This window comes from Neophocaena asiaeorientalis, unplaced genomic scaffold (genome assembly GCF_003031525.2).
Source record: "Neophocaena asiaeorientalis asiaeorientalis breed wild unplaced genomic scaffold, Neophocaena_asiaeorientalis_V1.1 scaffold417, whole genome shotgun sequence".
Classification (NCBI taxonomy): Eukaryota; Metazoa; Chordata; class Mammalia; order Artiodactyla; family Phocoenidae; genus Neophocaena; species Neophocaena asiaeorientalis.
Genome location: NW_020175387.1, coordinates 3,878,537 through 3,894,533, shown reverse-complemented (window position 1 = coordinate 3,894,533; position 15,997 = coordinate 3,878,537). Strand labels below are relative to the sequence as shown.

The following is a 15,997-nucleotide window of genomic DNA, read 5'->3' as shown; positions in this document are numbered from 1 at the left end:
CTGCCAATCAGATACGGATTTCCTCCACTGCCAGCCGACCAATCATCGCGCGCGGGTGTTATCTTCGGCCCTTCGGCTCTTCGGCTCTTCGGCTCTTCGGCCCTTCGGCCTTCGGCACATGAACATTCGCTGTTCCGCGGCGCGCTAAAGCGTGGCTCTCGTTGGTTTAGTTTCCCCTTTTTTTCAGGCACTTCCGGGTGCTGCGTCACTACGTAAACCCGTGAGTTCCGGAAGCTTGGAGAGCCCAGGTTCTGCTAGGAAAAGCCAAGCCTCCCAAAGAATGTTTCAGGAACAGTTACTTGGAGCGGGGCGTTTCGCAGACTCCTAAGGTCAGTGTCGCCCGAGAGAGCCGGAGTGCGGACCTGAGGTCTTGCTTACAGCTGGGAGGGCGTGGAGTTTCACGACCTTGTAATTGTCGCCTTTTACTTGTTTCCCTGTTGTATTGTCTTCCTGGAAGAGGCAGTCACAATCTGATTTGGGGAAAGGCAGTGGGACAAACGTAAACTCCTAAAAATAGTCTTAGGATCGCACCATTAAAAAGAAAAAAAGAAACACAGCTAGACTTGAGCTCCTTTGCATTCTGCGAAGTGACTTTCTAGACACACACTTGGAAATCTTTTCCCCGCACTTGGCGGTGGTGAGATTTAACTGTTACGAACGGCTTAAGAATTATTCAGGGTCAAAACTTTAATATCTGATGGTTCATGTAAAATGTTATGTTTGGTACCAAAAATGTTGAGTATGCTTAAGTTTCCAACATTTCTGAAAGACTATGAACTCAAAAGCAGTTTTAATTTTCTTGGGTAGAAAAAGTTACTGAGAATTTTCTTAGAAAATTGCTTGCGGTGAGCGTGTTATGTTTAACGTTGATTTCTGATAAGAGATAGAATGTAAAAATCATTGTTCTTCTGAGGCCTTAAATTAAAACTCATTGTTTGTTTACTTATTTCTTTAGGTCCCATTTTCCAAAAATACTACATTTAGTGAAAGGGCTGTTCACAGAATCAGACCAAGTTGTTGACCGTTCACAACACGTCTGTATTCTATGATGTCCCTGGAATACTATATACCTGGACAGTTTCAAGCAATTACAGGGAGGCTGAGGTTCCATCCACACCACAGTTTGTCGTCTAAATACCTTCCCATGATGAGTTACCTTTAGTTAAGCCTGAACAGGATAATCTTGGGATGGCTGACTCTTCCTTTTTCACTTTATCTTCTCCCTGATCTTGCCCATATTATCCATTACTTGTACCCAGGAAGATTAGAGTTGAATGGTTTGGGGCTATAAAGAGATTTGGAAGAAAAGAGAGAGTGGAATTAGGAATTATTTACAAGTTAAAAGGAGAACCGCTTATTTTTTTCCTTAGGAAAAAAAAAAAAAAGGAAAGAAAATAGAAGTAACAGGACATAGTAGAGAACATGCTAGACTAAATCAAGAGAATTGAGTTCAACTCCTGACCAGGTCTACCTCTTAGCCTTATTCTCCTCATTTTTAGAAATTAGGAGTAGCACCTCAATCTGTGGTTTTAAAACTGTTCCGTAGGAGGACTTCTGTAGAAATTTACTGGAGCCATGCAGAGGAGAGATGAAACAAGCAGACCCTCAGCAGTATTTTACAAGAACAGCTATTTTTCCTGTTCTGCTTGAAAAACTGGGATCCCGTTAGGAAGATTAAATTCATATTTTAGACTAGACGATCTGTTTCCTTCTAGCATTAAAATTTTGTTTCTTTGGTTAATTTTTCATTTGTATTCAAGGTGCATTCCTTTGATTATTATAGTTTTTTAAGCAATAAAGTGTATATGTTCACAGTTAATTCATTACCAAAATCCACAAACCTGTCTATATTCAACCTTATTTAATAGATACAAATTTTAAGTGTCTTTCTTTTTGATCAGAGTCGTACTTCCTTTTCTCTTTTCCCCCTACTTTTTAAAATTTTAGCCATAAAATTTTTGCTTATATTTGAAGCTCATAGTAGTCTTTGCAATAGGGGAGGCAGATGTTTTCCATTTTCGATTTTTGGTAGCTGAACTATAAAGATGTTAGCAGTCTTACCTAACGTCACGTTACTAGTAAATTTCCAAGTCCTGGCCCCATGCTTTCCTCACAGCATCAAGTATATTTTAAGTTTCTTTGCCTCTTGCACTCCACCATGCTCCAGTCCCTCTAGCACAGGAAAAGGTATGCAGTATGCACAATCTTTATTTCTGGACGAAAGTTCTGCTCTGAATCACCGCCTCTTTTTTTTTTTTTCCCTCCCTTGATTATCTGGGTTGGACAACCTAGAAGCAAATCGGACGTTCCCTTTTTTCTCTTCACTGTGAAATGACAGCAGTTTCTAAACATTCCATGTTCCTCCTCAGTTCCTTTGGAAGGTGGAAGAAACCTCAGGAGGAAAGCCCCAAACTGCCCGCACTTGCCCCACATCTGTAATCCTGGCACTGCAAGTGCCATCGCTGTGATTTCTGGATGTGGACGTGGAAGCAGGGAAGAGGATTTCTAGCACCCTCTGTACTTCCCATCGTGGGCTGTTAAATTCCCAACCTTTTCCCACCTTGAAATCAAAATGCCCTTTTCTACATTGCTTTTTATCTTGTTTCATTTTATTTTCCAGAGCTCTTCCTTCTTACCTGCCTGTCAATAAGGTGAGATAAAATTTCATCCCAGTTTTCTTTTCTTTCTTCTTATTATAAAAACATGAAAACCAAGAGCTCTGGAGTAATTCTGTTTTGATTATGTATACCCATTCCTTTCCAGTGTCAGGCAGGTGAGTTGGCATTGCCTCTACCTTGTGTATGGTGTATGTTCATAATAGTTAAATGAATGTTTGCACCTCCTTTTTTCACCCCCATATTCCTTTGGTTCAGATTTGATATTGAGTCTCTTTGAATGGTTCTCTGACCACACGGAAAGACAGGGAAAGTAGATGAGGTGCATCCCAGGCAACTCGGGCAGCTTTACCAGATTCCTTGAATTTCTTCCTGTCTACGGTCCTGAGAGCTTGACTGGCAGGCTGGTGTTCGGAAAGGTCATGAGGGAAAAATTCTGTTTCGAGCTCTGTGGGATTGAATTTGATCCAGGCTTACCAAATACTCATACTACTAACTTCCTTTTGTGTGTTCCACCATTTCTCTAGTGTTTACCAGAGATTTACTAAGTGCCAGCTTGACCTTAAACAGGTTGTCAGTCTTGTCTTAATTTTTTACTTCTTAAAATGGGCTTAATATTTAGCATGTTATGAGGATTAAATGAGATAAAGAACTGTAAAGAAAATGTCTAGTGCCTCATACATAGTATGTATCCCATGGTATTTCCTCCTTTTCCATTGCTAATACCTCTGTTCCTTCATGGCTCTTCTCACATTCTCTCAAGTGCCATAAAATGTGCAATTAAACCTGTGTTCCAATAATCTTAAAGTCAGTTAGAATTCTCTTCTTAGGCAATTATATCCTCAGGTTTTTTTCCAGATTTATAGAGTACTTAAAGATCTATTTGCTCCGTAAGTTTCATGTAGTTGCTGTTTGTTCATCCTTGGATTGCAGTTTTTGCTGTAGTTCATGCCTGCAATCTTCATCTCTTAGTACTTAGCCACTTAAAATAGCCCCATCTGCATGTCCTGCAGTGCCATACTGAAGTGTTTATGTTCATCTTTTAGGTCCCTCATCACCTTGTCCATAGAGGATGCTGGTACAGAGCATGGCCCCACCACTTCTGCCTGTGTGATTTTCATACAAGCCAGCTCATCTCTCTGTGCCTCAGTTTCCTTGATTTAAAACACAAATACTGAAAGAACCTCTTTCATAATATTGTAAGGATTAAATGATTTAATATTTAATTTTGCAAAGGATACTTAGCTGTGGTCGTTGCTTATTAGCACTTCATAACCAGAAAGTAAGTGGTACAGGTTTACTGCAATTGTAAACTCACAGATTGGTTGGGTTTCTCTTCCATCAGGCTTCGCTACTTTTTTCCATGAGGATTGAATCTGTCTCATGGGTACCACCATTCTGATTTCTCCACTTTCTCTAGCTTTTTCCAAACTAATGTTCGACATGAACCATTTCTGCAGTTGGAAATGACTGTTCTTTTATTTTTTTCTCTTCCTCTTCCAAGGTTTCCTAAAATCCTATAAGGATTCTAGAGAGTGTGGTAAAATGACTTGCCCAGAGTCACACAGCCTGTTGGTAAACCTGGGCTAGAATACAGAACTAATCAGAAGCAGTTTAACTCCCCTCCCCCACGTTCACTCAGACATCTGCTCTTTATTTCCACAATGTGCTTTCTTTCTCAAAGACTCAGAAGTATCAACTTTCTGAAAGAAAAGATGATGAGTGCCGTGCTGTCTTCTTAAAAATGTATTTGTGAAGTGAGGCCGAAGTAATGGGCAATTCTGTTCTCAGGTTTAAAAAAAAGTATTTTGTGTTATTTGTAGATACTTGAGTAAATAACCGTAAGTGAAATAGGTAAGGTGCTCAATTGTGTAAGACTAATTATAGTCTTGAAGATTGTAGTCTTTGAGTTGAATTCCCAACTCTCTCCAAATAAAAAGAATATTTCCCCTCTGCTAGGGCAAGTTACTTATCATTGTTCGTCTTTTTGAGAAATGTATATATACTATTTGGAACTTTATCCTTCCAGATGTATTTTAAAGACATTTTGTTGAGTACCCACTAGCACCCCCAAAAAGAAAAATTCTATTTGGAAATTGATGAGGATTGCATTTAAGTTAAGAGTAATTCAGAGATCTAATGTCCATAAGGGAATTTTCAAATTCTGCATGTCTTGTCTGTATCCAAATGAGAACAATTGGGATTTGTATCATCAGGTATCTGTAAACTATTGAGACTTAGTTCATATTTGATGAAAGAGAGGAACAAAAGAGCAGTGACAAGTCACTTAGCAAGCCTGTGGCAGAAGTGGGATTTGAACTTACAGTTGTTGATTTCTAGGCCTGTTCACAGTGCCAGAGGTCACTGTGTTCTAATGGGTCCCAGCCATAGCTTTTTCTCTTTTGCTCATGTTTGAAATGTGTTCTGGGAATCAGTGTCCTGTTAAATCTCTCTTTGATGCATGTCCCATTTATTAGTATTGATTTCAATACAATGGACAGTAAATCTATCTGACTACACAAAGGAAATAAAATAGTAGGGTATAGGTTCAAAGCTTAAGATCTCGGGTTATAGAACTTTTTTCATATAACCTCCTAATATGAAATGCTGATTAAATTTTTTTTTTAAAACCTAAAAGGCAAAAATGGTCTCATCCATTTTGATTACTAGAACCTTTAGGATAGTGTGGTAGCAACATTGTTATACTAAAAATTAGTTGATTATTGTGGATCTAGAAAAGGATAGTCTGGCAGGGAGCGGGGGTGCATATGGATGGATTTGAAACCTTAGCGATTACGTGGGAATCACATGTTTCTGCTGACAAAGTTTACAGGACTGTAAATTTAAGTGTAAAATTTTTGTCGGCAGTATGCATTGACAAACATGCCTAATGGTAATACATCTAGTACTGAGCATCTCGGAACAGGTCAATAATAATGTGTATATTGATAGCAGTAATGTAGGAGATGTTACTTGGTATTATAGGTAAAAAATCCATGTTATCCCCTTAATCATAATTACATTAATATTGACAGGCCCTTGACAATACCCACATTATTATTGATAGATTTCTGTCAATAGCATATTTTTAAATAAAATATATTCATTCATAATTTGTACTATACTCAATAAAAGCTCTGGAATACATCCTGAAAAATGCTGCTTCCCTCTTTAGTGAGATACAGTCATTTGTTTTGGTTTTGGAATGCAATATAGATGACAGAGTTTTATTTGGGGAATGAAAAGCTTAAAAAGAAAGCCTGAGTTATTTAAGGGGTAAGGTTATATATCGCTGCTCTTAGTAAATGAATTTTCAGTTGTTTTTTTCTCTGTGAAAGAAAAGCAGTGTGACCTGTCTCGTGATAAAATACCAGCAGGAGACCTTTTTAATAGTTTTTAGTGCTAGATCATTTTGTCTTAAACATATTTATGTGACAAGTTAATGACACTAACCCTCATAGGTGCTATACTTTTTATCTGGTCTTGATTTTTGCCTTAAGCCTCTTTTTCACATATCCTTAACATAGCAGTATCCTTCACTAAACACTAATTTATTTAGTGCCAATTATGCTTCTAATTAATTATTGTATAAGTCTCTTTGCATGGCCATACATGTTTCCCCCTGGGTTAACTTTTTAGAATCTTAACTTAGTATAGTTTGGGAAATGGGGAGTGGGGAGGAAGAGGTTGGTAGGATTGTGTATTAAAAGAATGAGATTTCACGGCAGAGTAGGGAAAAGCATCACCTGATTTTGGCCTTCTGGAAAAATCAATTTGAATTAAATCTGATGGTGTTTGTTTCAATTCAAAACAATCCCAACTTTTTTGAAAAAAGATTAGCTTGTATTTTTTTTAACTAGTCAAGTTTGAGCCTGCTTTTGTGAAATTAGATGCTAACCTACAAGAACCAATAATATGGGATTTTTAATACTTAAACTCGTGAAGGTAGAAGTAGACTGACCAATAGTTGGGTGTGGTTAGCGATCAATGTAACAGAGTCAAGAAAGCATTGGTTTACCAGAAGAGTTGGGGATTTTTGATTCAAAAATGTGAGGACACTGTAATCTTTTTTATTTTCATAGTTGTCAGTGAAGCAAGTTAAATTACTATGACTTGTTCAGAAAGTTATTAATAAGCACCTTAGTTAAGGCCCTTGAAAGATTGCAGAAGTCCTGTAACTGGGGCTTCCCTGGTGGCGCAGTGGTTGAGAGTCCGCCTGCCGATGCAGGGAACACGGGTTTGTGCCCCGGTCCGGGAAGATCCCACATGCTGCGGAGTGGCTGGGCCCGTGAGCCATGGCCGCTGAGCCTGTGCTCCGCAACGGGAGGGGCCACAACAGTGAGAGGCCCGTGTACCGCACAAAAAGAAAAAAAAGAAGTCCTGTAACTGGTCTTCCAGAATTGCAGTTTTCCTTTTCTTCAACTTCTTGAACTCCACCATCAGATTAATCTTTTAAAATTTATATCCTGTTATGTCTCTTCTCTTCAGTGATTACTCATGGCTACAAAATCAATGCAATTTCCTTAAAACAGGGTCTTTTTGCAGGGTGTTGACTCTTCAGCCAGTCTCTCCTGCCAAGCCCTGAAGCTCTGATCACAGCAGGCGACTTTTTTCTTTATTTCCTAACAAGTGCAAAGACGTTGATGGGAATTAAATAATGAAGGATGCAGCTCCTGTTGGAACCCATCCCTGTGTTTCCCAGATAGACCATGGCCAGTGTCAGTGCTTGCATATTTCTGGAGTTTGCACAACATTATATGCAATTTTTCTCTTTTCTGCCCCGGGGAGTTTTGTGACTCTTTATAGTGTTTTCCTGTTTTGAGATCCATTCTTTGCTTCAGAGATCAATGGCTAGTCTTGATTACCATAGCATCCTATTTCTTTAGAAATGCTTGACTAAAAAGAAGTTAACTGAGACTTAACTATTTGGACCGAATCCCTGGTACCTAGGAGAATGCCCAGCATTTTGTCGGCACTCCATAAATATTGGTTAAATTGAGTAGCCATTTGTCAGAGAATTCGAATTCACTGAAACACCAACTTCTTACATTAGACTGAGAATAACTTTATGTGATTTTAAGGCACTTATGGCATTTTTCTGTGCTCTACACCCATTATGGGCAAATATTATTGTATGACAGTGGAAGGAAGAAGTTCTATAATCAGATGAATGGAACTTCTAGTTATTTCGATTTCATCAGTTTCTTCTACTCTTGAGCACTGCCGTTCTCTAAAGCCAGTATTCTAGAATAACTGACCTGCCAGAAGGCAGCAGGGCGGGGAGGAACTGAATGGAGTGTGTTGGTGAGGAACCAAGGTTGGATGCCCGTCTTGGACTGCCTGTATCAGGCCCTGTTCAGCGAAGCACCGTAGAGTCAGGTGCTATCGGTGTGCATTCTGGAGGTTTCTCTGCTTCTGGATCAACAGGCACAGCCACGTTGATGCGGGTGAAACAGCCCAGAGAGCAGGTCATGCTGGCACCCACCCCCCGTTCTCTCAGGATTCCCACCCCAACATCTCCTCTCAGATAAGATGCAAGTAAAGGGTGTGATGAGTTCCACTGGACCATGTCTCTCCCCTTCCCGTCCGGCCCCCACACATGCCCACATCAAGGTGCCATCATGTTCACTGTGTAACTGCCCCAATTATGTTTTAATGGTGTAGTCAGTATTTCCTGGGGAAAAAAAAAATTCTTTTACCACAGGTCGACTGAGGTATTAGATGAGTAATAATGAAGATTTCAGTCTTTTGAAATGAGATTTGGTAAAATCCGACGAGTCTTTTTCTTCTTATGCTCATCCCTAACCCAAGTAGCAATATAGTACAATAACAATACTGCTTTCCCGTTTCCAAACCACTTTCATAACATTATCTGCTTTAATCTTACCAACATTGTCAGGTAGTGGTTCATTTCCAACTTCTAGAAGAATCTGATGCTAATGACTTTTTTAAGATTACATAGCAACTAAATGACCAAGCTGGAACTTGAGTCCAAGTCCATCTGATTTTAAATCTGGTCTTTCTACTCTGTCACAGTTGCCAGACAAGAATATAGAGCAATAGGAAGGCTATTCTACTTTAACAAGCTATGGTGCATAATGGACAGTGTCTGTTCTATGTTTACAACTAAAAGAAGTCACAAAAATGACTAAAATGTTGGAAACTAAAATCTAAAACAAAAAAAATAGAGAAACAAATTATTTATCTGCAAGAGCAAAGGCCGAAGAGTAGTTAATAATAGTCTTCTGCTCTAGTAGAGTCTTTTGTAGGGAGGAGATCGAGCCCAGCTGTTCTTAATCTACCCCGAGGCCAGGCCTGGGGCGAAGAAAAGGAAAGAAAAAAAAAAAAGTTAAACTGTAACAGAAGGGATAAGAAAGAATTTTTTGATAATAAGGATTGTTAAATATTGGATTGGTTAGAGAGTGTGTTAAGTTTTCTTTTCTGGCAGCCATTAAAAATTCCTGTCTTTACTAAATGTCCATCAGTATGATTCCTCCAGAAATGAGGGAGTTGAAATAGATGATTCCTCTGAGAAGCCACTCTCTCTGAGCAGTTTCTCCCTACATACAAGTAAGGGACCTGAGAAGAGATAGGTCCCCTCAACCTCCAGTTCATCTAGATGCTCTCAGCAATGTTCAGTCAGTACAGATTCACTACCAAACTACTCATTCCACTGCATATGAGATCAGCAAATCTTTACTAAGCAACTACTGTGTGCCTGTCTTTGTGGTAAATTCTGTAAGATTACTAAGAACTGATTGTGACTCTAATATCTGAAGATACATAAATTGACACAACTGGTGCTCTAACACAAGCCATCCTTCTCATCTGACCCTCAACTGAGAAGAATAGCAATCCATCCAGTTTAAGTTGGGGGCAGGGAAGGGGTGAGGGGAGGGGACTGGTAGTGTTGGACTTGATATCGATGTCCAGTATGATCCGAGCTTTTTCAGGAGTACTTTTACAAATAAGAGAGTTTCCCCTATCTTGCTAACCACAGAATACGAAACCTGGGGAAGATGCCGAGTTGTTGATACTGTCACAGTTGGAGTTGCATATACCGTATTTCCACCTATCCTGAAGGATTTATAGAATTTTGCATGAGTAAAACTGAGTTAGGTATCAAAGTCACTTTGTGGGTGGCAAGCACTTTGAGAAGCAAGTATGAGGCACTTTCCCTTAACTAGTTTATGGTCAAGTTAGGGAGAGAAGATGTATTCACACTACTGAAATCACAGTACAAAGAGTTGAGGGCTCAAGCATGTGACACGGACAATTGTTGTCAGAGTTAAAAATGCTGACAATGGGAGTTGGAGGTAATTATGAAGGTTTCGTGGAAAATGTTGTAACTGGGTTGGAATGTGAAGGGCAGATGGTTGAGGGCGGTAGGAGGAGTTGCTGGGGAAGGTAAGTGTTTTAGGTACATGAGAAAAGGTACAAAGGCAGGACCGAAGGATAGTCTGCAATTAAAAGTTCTTTGGTGAATAATGGGTTATATGGTTACAGAGATGGAGACAGAATTGAGCTAGGTTAGGTCTAAGAAGTTTGTACTTTATCCCAGGGGCTATAATGAGGTAAAAAAGACATGATTTGGTAAATAAGAATAAATAACTTTATAGAGTTTGGTTTGCTTATGAGGTTTTTCAAATAATGTTTTAGTTTTTTTCTTTTCTTAATTACATAAATGTTATGTTAATTAGAGAAGATTTGTAAACTGCAGAAGAAAGTGAGAAAAATAATCACTGATGATTTTTTACATAAATTTTGGGATTCTTTTCTATTGAGATAGTTTTAAGATTTATGGAGTGTCTTTGAGAACCTTGCAATACCATCTACCTTTGCTAATGCCTGACTTGTCCATCACCTTGCCTGCTTCCCTTGTGCAGACCTTGGTGGGAGTCTTTAAAGTGAGAGCCAGGACAAGACTTTATCTTTGCATCCCAGGCATCTGGCAGGGCTAGGATGTATTGATGTTCATAGAAATTGTGGAATCTGTGAATGGTCTCAGTCTCACAAGGACTACTTAATAGCAGAAAGAGAAAGCCTGAATCAGTGAAGATTTGTAAGAACCTTTGTAGATCTAGGAATGAAAACCAAGCAGAAATGAGTGGGAAGACCAGCATGCAGCATTGAGCTGTATGGGTGATAGATATGACCACAAAATTATGAATTCAGCTTGGAAATGGACTAGCCCAGTAATTTGCAACATCACCTGGGAACTTGCTAGAAATGCAAATTCTTGGCTCCCACTCCAGGCCTACTGAATCAGAAAATCTGGAACTGAGGGACGCAATCTAACAAGGCCTCCGCATGATGAGTGCCGAGGTTTGAAGAGCGCTAGACTAGAAGCACAGCGAGAGACTACAGGAGTGTGATGCGAAGACCCCAGCAGAGAAAGATTGAAAGGCCAAAGGTTTGTGTTATCAGTGAACGTAACCCATGAAATGCCACAGTAGCTGGAGTAGGAAACCATGAGAATAAGATGATGTTGTTACAAAGAAAGTCGAATGTGCTGTAAATGGGCAAGATCTACCTATCTTTAGACCACTGCCTTCCTGATCGTAGCATTTAAATAGATCAAGTAAATTTAAAATAGATTGGTCCCATGAGAGGGGGCTCACACTCAAAATCTCCACCCAGATTTTCTCTGTCATATCCCCATAACTGCCTACTGAGCTTTTCCACTTAGCTGTCTCACAGGAGCCTCAGATCTCTAAAACTACACAGATTTATTATCTTTCCCTTCAAATCTATATCTCTGCATGTGTTTCCTATTTCAGAGAATTGGACTACCATCCACTTCATTACTCAAGTCAGTTATTCTTGGCTTACTTGTCACTAAGTCGTGTCCATTCTTCCACCTCCAAGCTTTCAAAGGTACCTGCTTTTCCATCCCCATTGATACCTTTCTAATTTAGACCATCATTAGTTTCTCACTAAATCATGTTAACAGTCATCTTAATTGGTCTCTGCCTCCAGTCTTTCAGCCTCTGATCCATTCTCCATGTGGCCAGAACAAGCTGTCTAAAATGCAATGATTAGTTCTTTGCTTACAGCCATTCAGTGGCTCCCCCATTACCTTCTTGATAAAATGCAGCCTTCTCAACCCGGCTTTTAGAGCCTTTAGCTTCCGTCTTTTGCTTTCCTTTCCAGCCTGATCTTTTGTCCTGACCCCTCCTGTCCTTGGCACCTAGCGTTGCCTCTGTTGGAGTGGTTTTCTTACCTTCTTGTATCTGCCTGACACTGCTGATCCTTCAGGTAGCTGCAGAGATCTTGCCTCCCCCCTGAAGCCTTCTTGGACCTTCTGAGGTCTAGTTGCAAGCAAAATGTTCTGAAGTTCCCCTTGCACATCACCTATCACACCTTATTGTAATTGCCTGAGTGTTATTTTGTGCAGCACCCTCTTCCTTTCCCCCTCCTCCCACTCACTAGATTATAATCTCTGCAAGGGTTGAGACTGTGTCTGTTCTCCCATTTTATCACTGGCTCTGACACATTCATTGGGAAACAGCAGATGCACAAGAAACATGTTGAAAGAAGTAGTAATCAACAGTCTGGATATGGTAACTTGAAATAGTTTTAAAGGTTTTTGGATGGGAATTTGTATTTTCTACCCTTCACCCACCCTAGACTTTTGTGTTCACTACTCCACTCATCTAGTACTTGCAGGAGGTGGTCTGTGTATCAGGCACTGCGCTAGTTGCTAAGATTCAGCTGTGACAAGACTGAATCTTCGCAACAGGGCTTATCTTCTAGCGGAGGAAATAGACAGTTAAAAAGTAGTTTACGGGGCTTCCCTGGTGGTACAGTGGTTGAGAGTCCGCCTGCCGATGCAGGGGACACGGGTTCATGCCCCGGTCCAGGAAGATCCCACATGCCACGGAGCGGCTGGGCCCGTGAGCCAATGGCCGCTGAGCCTGCGTGTCCGGAGCCTGTGCTCTGCAACGGGAGAGGCCACAACAGTGAGAGGCCCACGTACAGAAAAAAAAAAAAAAAAAGTAGTTTACGAACAGTAAATACATAAAGGCCAAGAAAGAGGAAGGACAGGGTGCTAAAGGAACAGCTAGAGAGGCAGGTAACTCATATTTGGAGGCTCAGAAAGAAGTGGTCCCTAAGCTAGTACTTAAAAACTTAGTCTCATGTGAGTGTTTCAGTTAAAGAATGGGAACAGACTGTTCCAGGTGACGGGAACAGACAGCAAATGTCCACTAGCGAACAAGAGGGGGCCACTTTGTGACTAGAGGTTGAAGCATTAGGAAGGAAAGCAGCCTGGGGGTAGGTTTAGGGAGGCTTGTGTTTTAGAAGGATTGCCATGTGGGAAATGCACTGAAGGACGCAAAAGGTAAGATAGACCAATTAGATGTCATCCAGCGGGGAGCTGAGAGCAGCCAGAATGAGGAAAAGGCTGGGAGGGGATAGAGTCGTGAATGGATTAGAAAAACTGAGAAGAAAGGGCGCTCTGTCCTAATCCCCTTGTTTCTTTCCTGTAGCTCCTGGCTAGTGTGAGGCAAGGATTGCACAGAACTTGCAGCCAGAATCCCCACTGTTGTAGCTTATAGGCTGCCAAGTCAAGTCTTGAGGGAGCTGCAGGAAGGGGGAAAAAGTTGAGATCACCCACCCTATTTATCAGTGAGAAGCATTCCTGTCATGGATCTGGTTTGAGAAGAAAACAGCACTAAACCACCTATTATTTAGTAGTCATTTTTGTTTATTTTTGTATAATTTTATAAAAAAATATAATAGAATTTGAAAGAACTTTAGAGGTCATTTTGTCTCCGGTCCTTAGTTTTGTAAGTGAAGAAACCAAAGCAGAGGCATGGTGAAATGACTTGACCAAGGTCACAATTGCTGCACAGTTGGTGACAGTGAACTTCACCGGGATCCCTGCCTCCATCTGTAGCTCAGTGTTCCCTTAGTGCCTCGGGCCTTGCAAAGGCCTTTTGATGGCCCAGAGATCATGATCCAGCTCTGTGTGTTGAGGGCCTGTTTTAGAAACTAAATTTAAAGAGATTTCTTGTCATATATTGGATCTTCCAGTTCATTAATAAAATGTAAAATACCTAAAGTAAAATGTAGAATCTCTAAACTCCTTAACAACAGTAGCTGCTGGGTGGTTTAATCTCATTGATTTGCACAAAATAGGCATTTAATAAATGCATTTTGAATGAGTCAGTCATGCCCAGCTAACCATTAATCAGCTTGTTTCTATTTCATTTTAAAAGATTTTTATCCCTATAGCACCTATTCGTTTCCTTAGTGTTTTTATGAAATGATCTCAGTGTCTATTTTTACATCATAGTTTCTTTTTCTTAGAAAATTGTATGTGCACCTTAATAATGACATTGCTGCATTCATGTTGCTTTGTGCTACCATTTATTTTCTATGAGTGTGTGCTAGAATAATAAATACTTACTGGTTAATTTTGTTTTCTCCTAACTTCCTTTACAAATGTAAAATATTCTTGAGACACATTAAATGACTTGTTGAAAATATTCCTTCAGAGTCAGTAGAAGTGCTGGAAATTAAACTGAGGTCTTGACTTACCATCCATTGCAACGTTCCACGTAGTTCATTGTATTTATTAAGTTCGTGTATTTAATAGGTCATGTTATTATTCAGCCTCATCACTGTTAGCCTCAGGATTTTATCATCTCCCTTTAAAATATCTGACCCAGGAGGACTACCTAGGGGAAAGTTTGTGGAAAAAAGATGCAACGTGCTAAAACTTGTTATTCCTTTGATTAGGAGGGCCAGAAAAAAGAATGGAAAGAAAAGATAGGAGAAGAAAGGAAAGAAGAGAGGGAGGAGAGAGAGAGAAGAAAGAGGAAGAAGTTCCAAGTAAGAAGTGACTGTTTACTGTGCTGTTTTGATGCTACTGAAAGCCCATCTCCTCTGTGTCCTGTGTCATTTGTGTGTCACAGTTTTCCAAGTGTAAGTCGAGAAGATAGTACAAGATTGCAACTGTTTGATGATGGTTTCTAATTGTACTTTTTCCTAGAGACCTTTAGAGAAGGCATGGCTTCCAGAGATGAGAATATGAAGCGGACAAACAGAGTGCTAAGAATAAGCCAGTTGGATGCACTTGAACTAAACAAGGCCCTGGAGCAACTCGTTTGGTCCCAGTTTACTCAGTGCTTTCATGGATTTAAGCCAGGGCTGTTAGCCCGCTTTGAACCAGAGGTGAAAGCATTCTTGTGGCTTTTCTTATGGAGATTCACCATCTACTCTAAAAATGCCACCGTGGGACAGTCAGTTTTGAATATTCAGTACAAGAACGATTTTTCCCCAAACCTGAGATACCAGCCACTGAGCAAAAATCAAAAGCTGTGGTATGCCGTCTGTACAATCGGTGGGAAGTGGTTAGAAGAACGATGCTATGATTTGTTTCGAAACCGTCACGTAGCATCCTTCAGGAAAGCCAAGCAGTGCATGAATCTCGTGGTTGGACTTTTGAAGCTGGGCAGGTTGATTAATTTCTTGATTTTCCTTCAAAGGGGCAAGTTCGCAACTTTGACCGAGCGTCTGCTGGGCATCCGTTCTGTGTTTTGCAGGCCCCAAAATGTCCGGGAAGTAGGCTTTGAGTATATGAATAGAGAACTCCTCTGGCACAGCTTTGCCGAGTTTCTGATTTTCCTCTTACCACTTGTCAGTATCCAGAAGTTGAAAGCCAAGCTCTCTTCATGGTGTATCCCTCTGACCAGAGCTCCAAGCAGTGACAGCACGCTGGCCACCAGCGGCAGACAGTGTTCTCTGTGTGGGGAGTGGCCCACCATGCCTCACACCATAGGCTGCGAGCATGTTTTCTGTTACTACTGTGTGAAGAGTAGCTTCTTATATGATGCGTCCTTTGCTTGTCCTAAGTGCGGCACAGAGGTCCACAGCCTGCAACCACTGAAATCAGGAATCGAGATGACAGAAGTGAATGCCCTTTAGAAGCTAAAATTGTTTCCTCTGAGGAGAACTGTATTTTGTCTAAATCCTTAGCATGAATCATCCTAAGGATACTATTTAGGTATGTCTTATGAGGACATGCGCTTCTCAGCCACTGCCCTCTGTTCCTTTCCAGGCACAACTAAATTCTGCTCACACTGGAAACCACATAATTCTAAACATATGATATAAATTGTAACATATTATTTTCTTTTAATCATTGCATTTAATTTTTAATGTCAAGAATAATGGATAGGGCTTCCCTGGTGGCACAGTGGTTGGGAGTCTGCCTGCCGATGCAGGGGACACGGGTTCATGCCCCAGTCCGGGAGGATCCCACGTGCCGTGGAGCGGCCAGGCCCGTGAGATGTGGCCGCTGAGCCTGCGTGTCTGGAGCCTGTGCTTCACAACGGGAGAGGCCACAACAGTGAGAGGCCCACAAAAAAAAAAAA

At 40.6% G+C, this 15,997-nt stretch overlaps 1 protein-coding gene across 2 annotated transcripts; it reads left to right on the top strand.

Annotated features, from left to right (window-relative positions):
- Positions 1-220: 220 nt before the first annotated feature.
- Positions 221-15,857, top strand: PEX2 (peroxisomal biogenesis factor 2). 2 transcript variants are annotated; one of them, XM_024765769.1, is made up of 4 exons: positions 225-329; positions 10,871-11,028; positions 14,361-14,453; positions 14,614-15,857. In XM_024765769.1, the coding sequence occupies exons 3-4, from the start codon at positions 14,378-14,380 to the stop codon at positions 15,546-15,548; spliced, it is 1,011 nt and encodes a 336-aa protein (XP_024621537.1). In that variant the 5' UTR covers positions 225-329; positions 10,871-11,028; positions 14,361-14,377; the 3' UTR covers positions 15,549-15,857. The 2 variants fall into 2 exon arrangements, with proteins under 2 accessions (XP_024621536.1, XP_024621537.1); XM_024765768.1 differs by lacking the exon at positions 10,871-11,028 and having other exon boundaries at positions 221-329.
- Positions 15,858-15,997: the final 140 nt, after the last annotated feature.

Bases quoted from the DNA above. Each gene is read 5' to 3' on its own strand.
- PEX2 (XM_024765768.1), top strand. From the start codon at position 14,378: ATGGAAAGAAAAGATAGGAGAAGAAAGGAAAGAAGAGAGGGAGGAGAG. The intron at 14,454-14,613 runs GTAAGAAGTGAC...ACTTTTTCCTAG, and splicing joins GAAAGAGGAAGAAGTTCCAA to AGACCTTTAGAGAAGGCATG.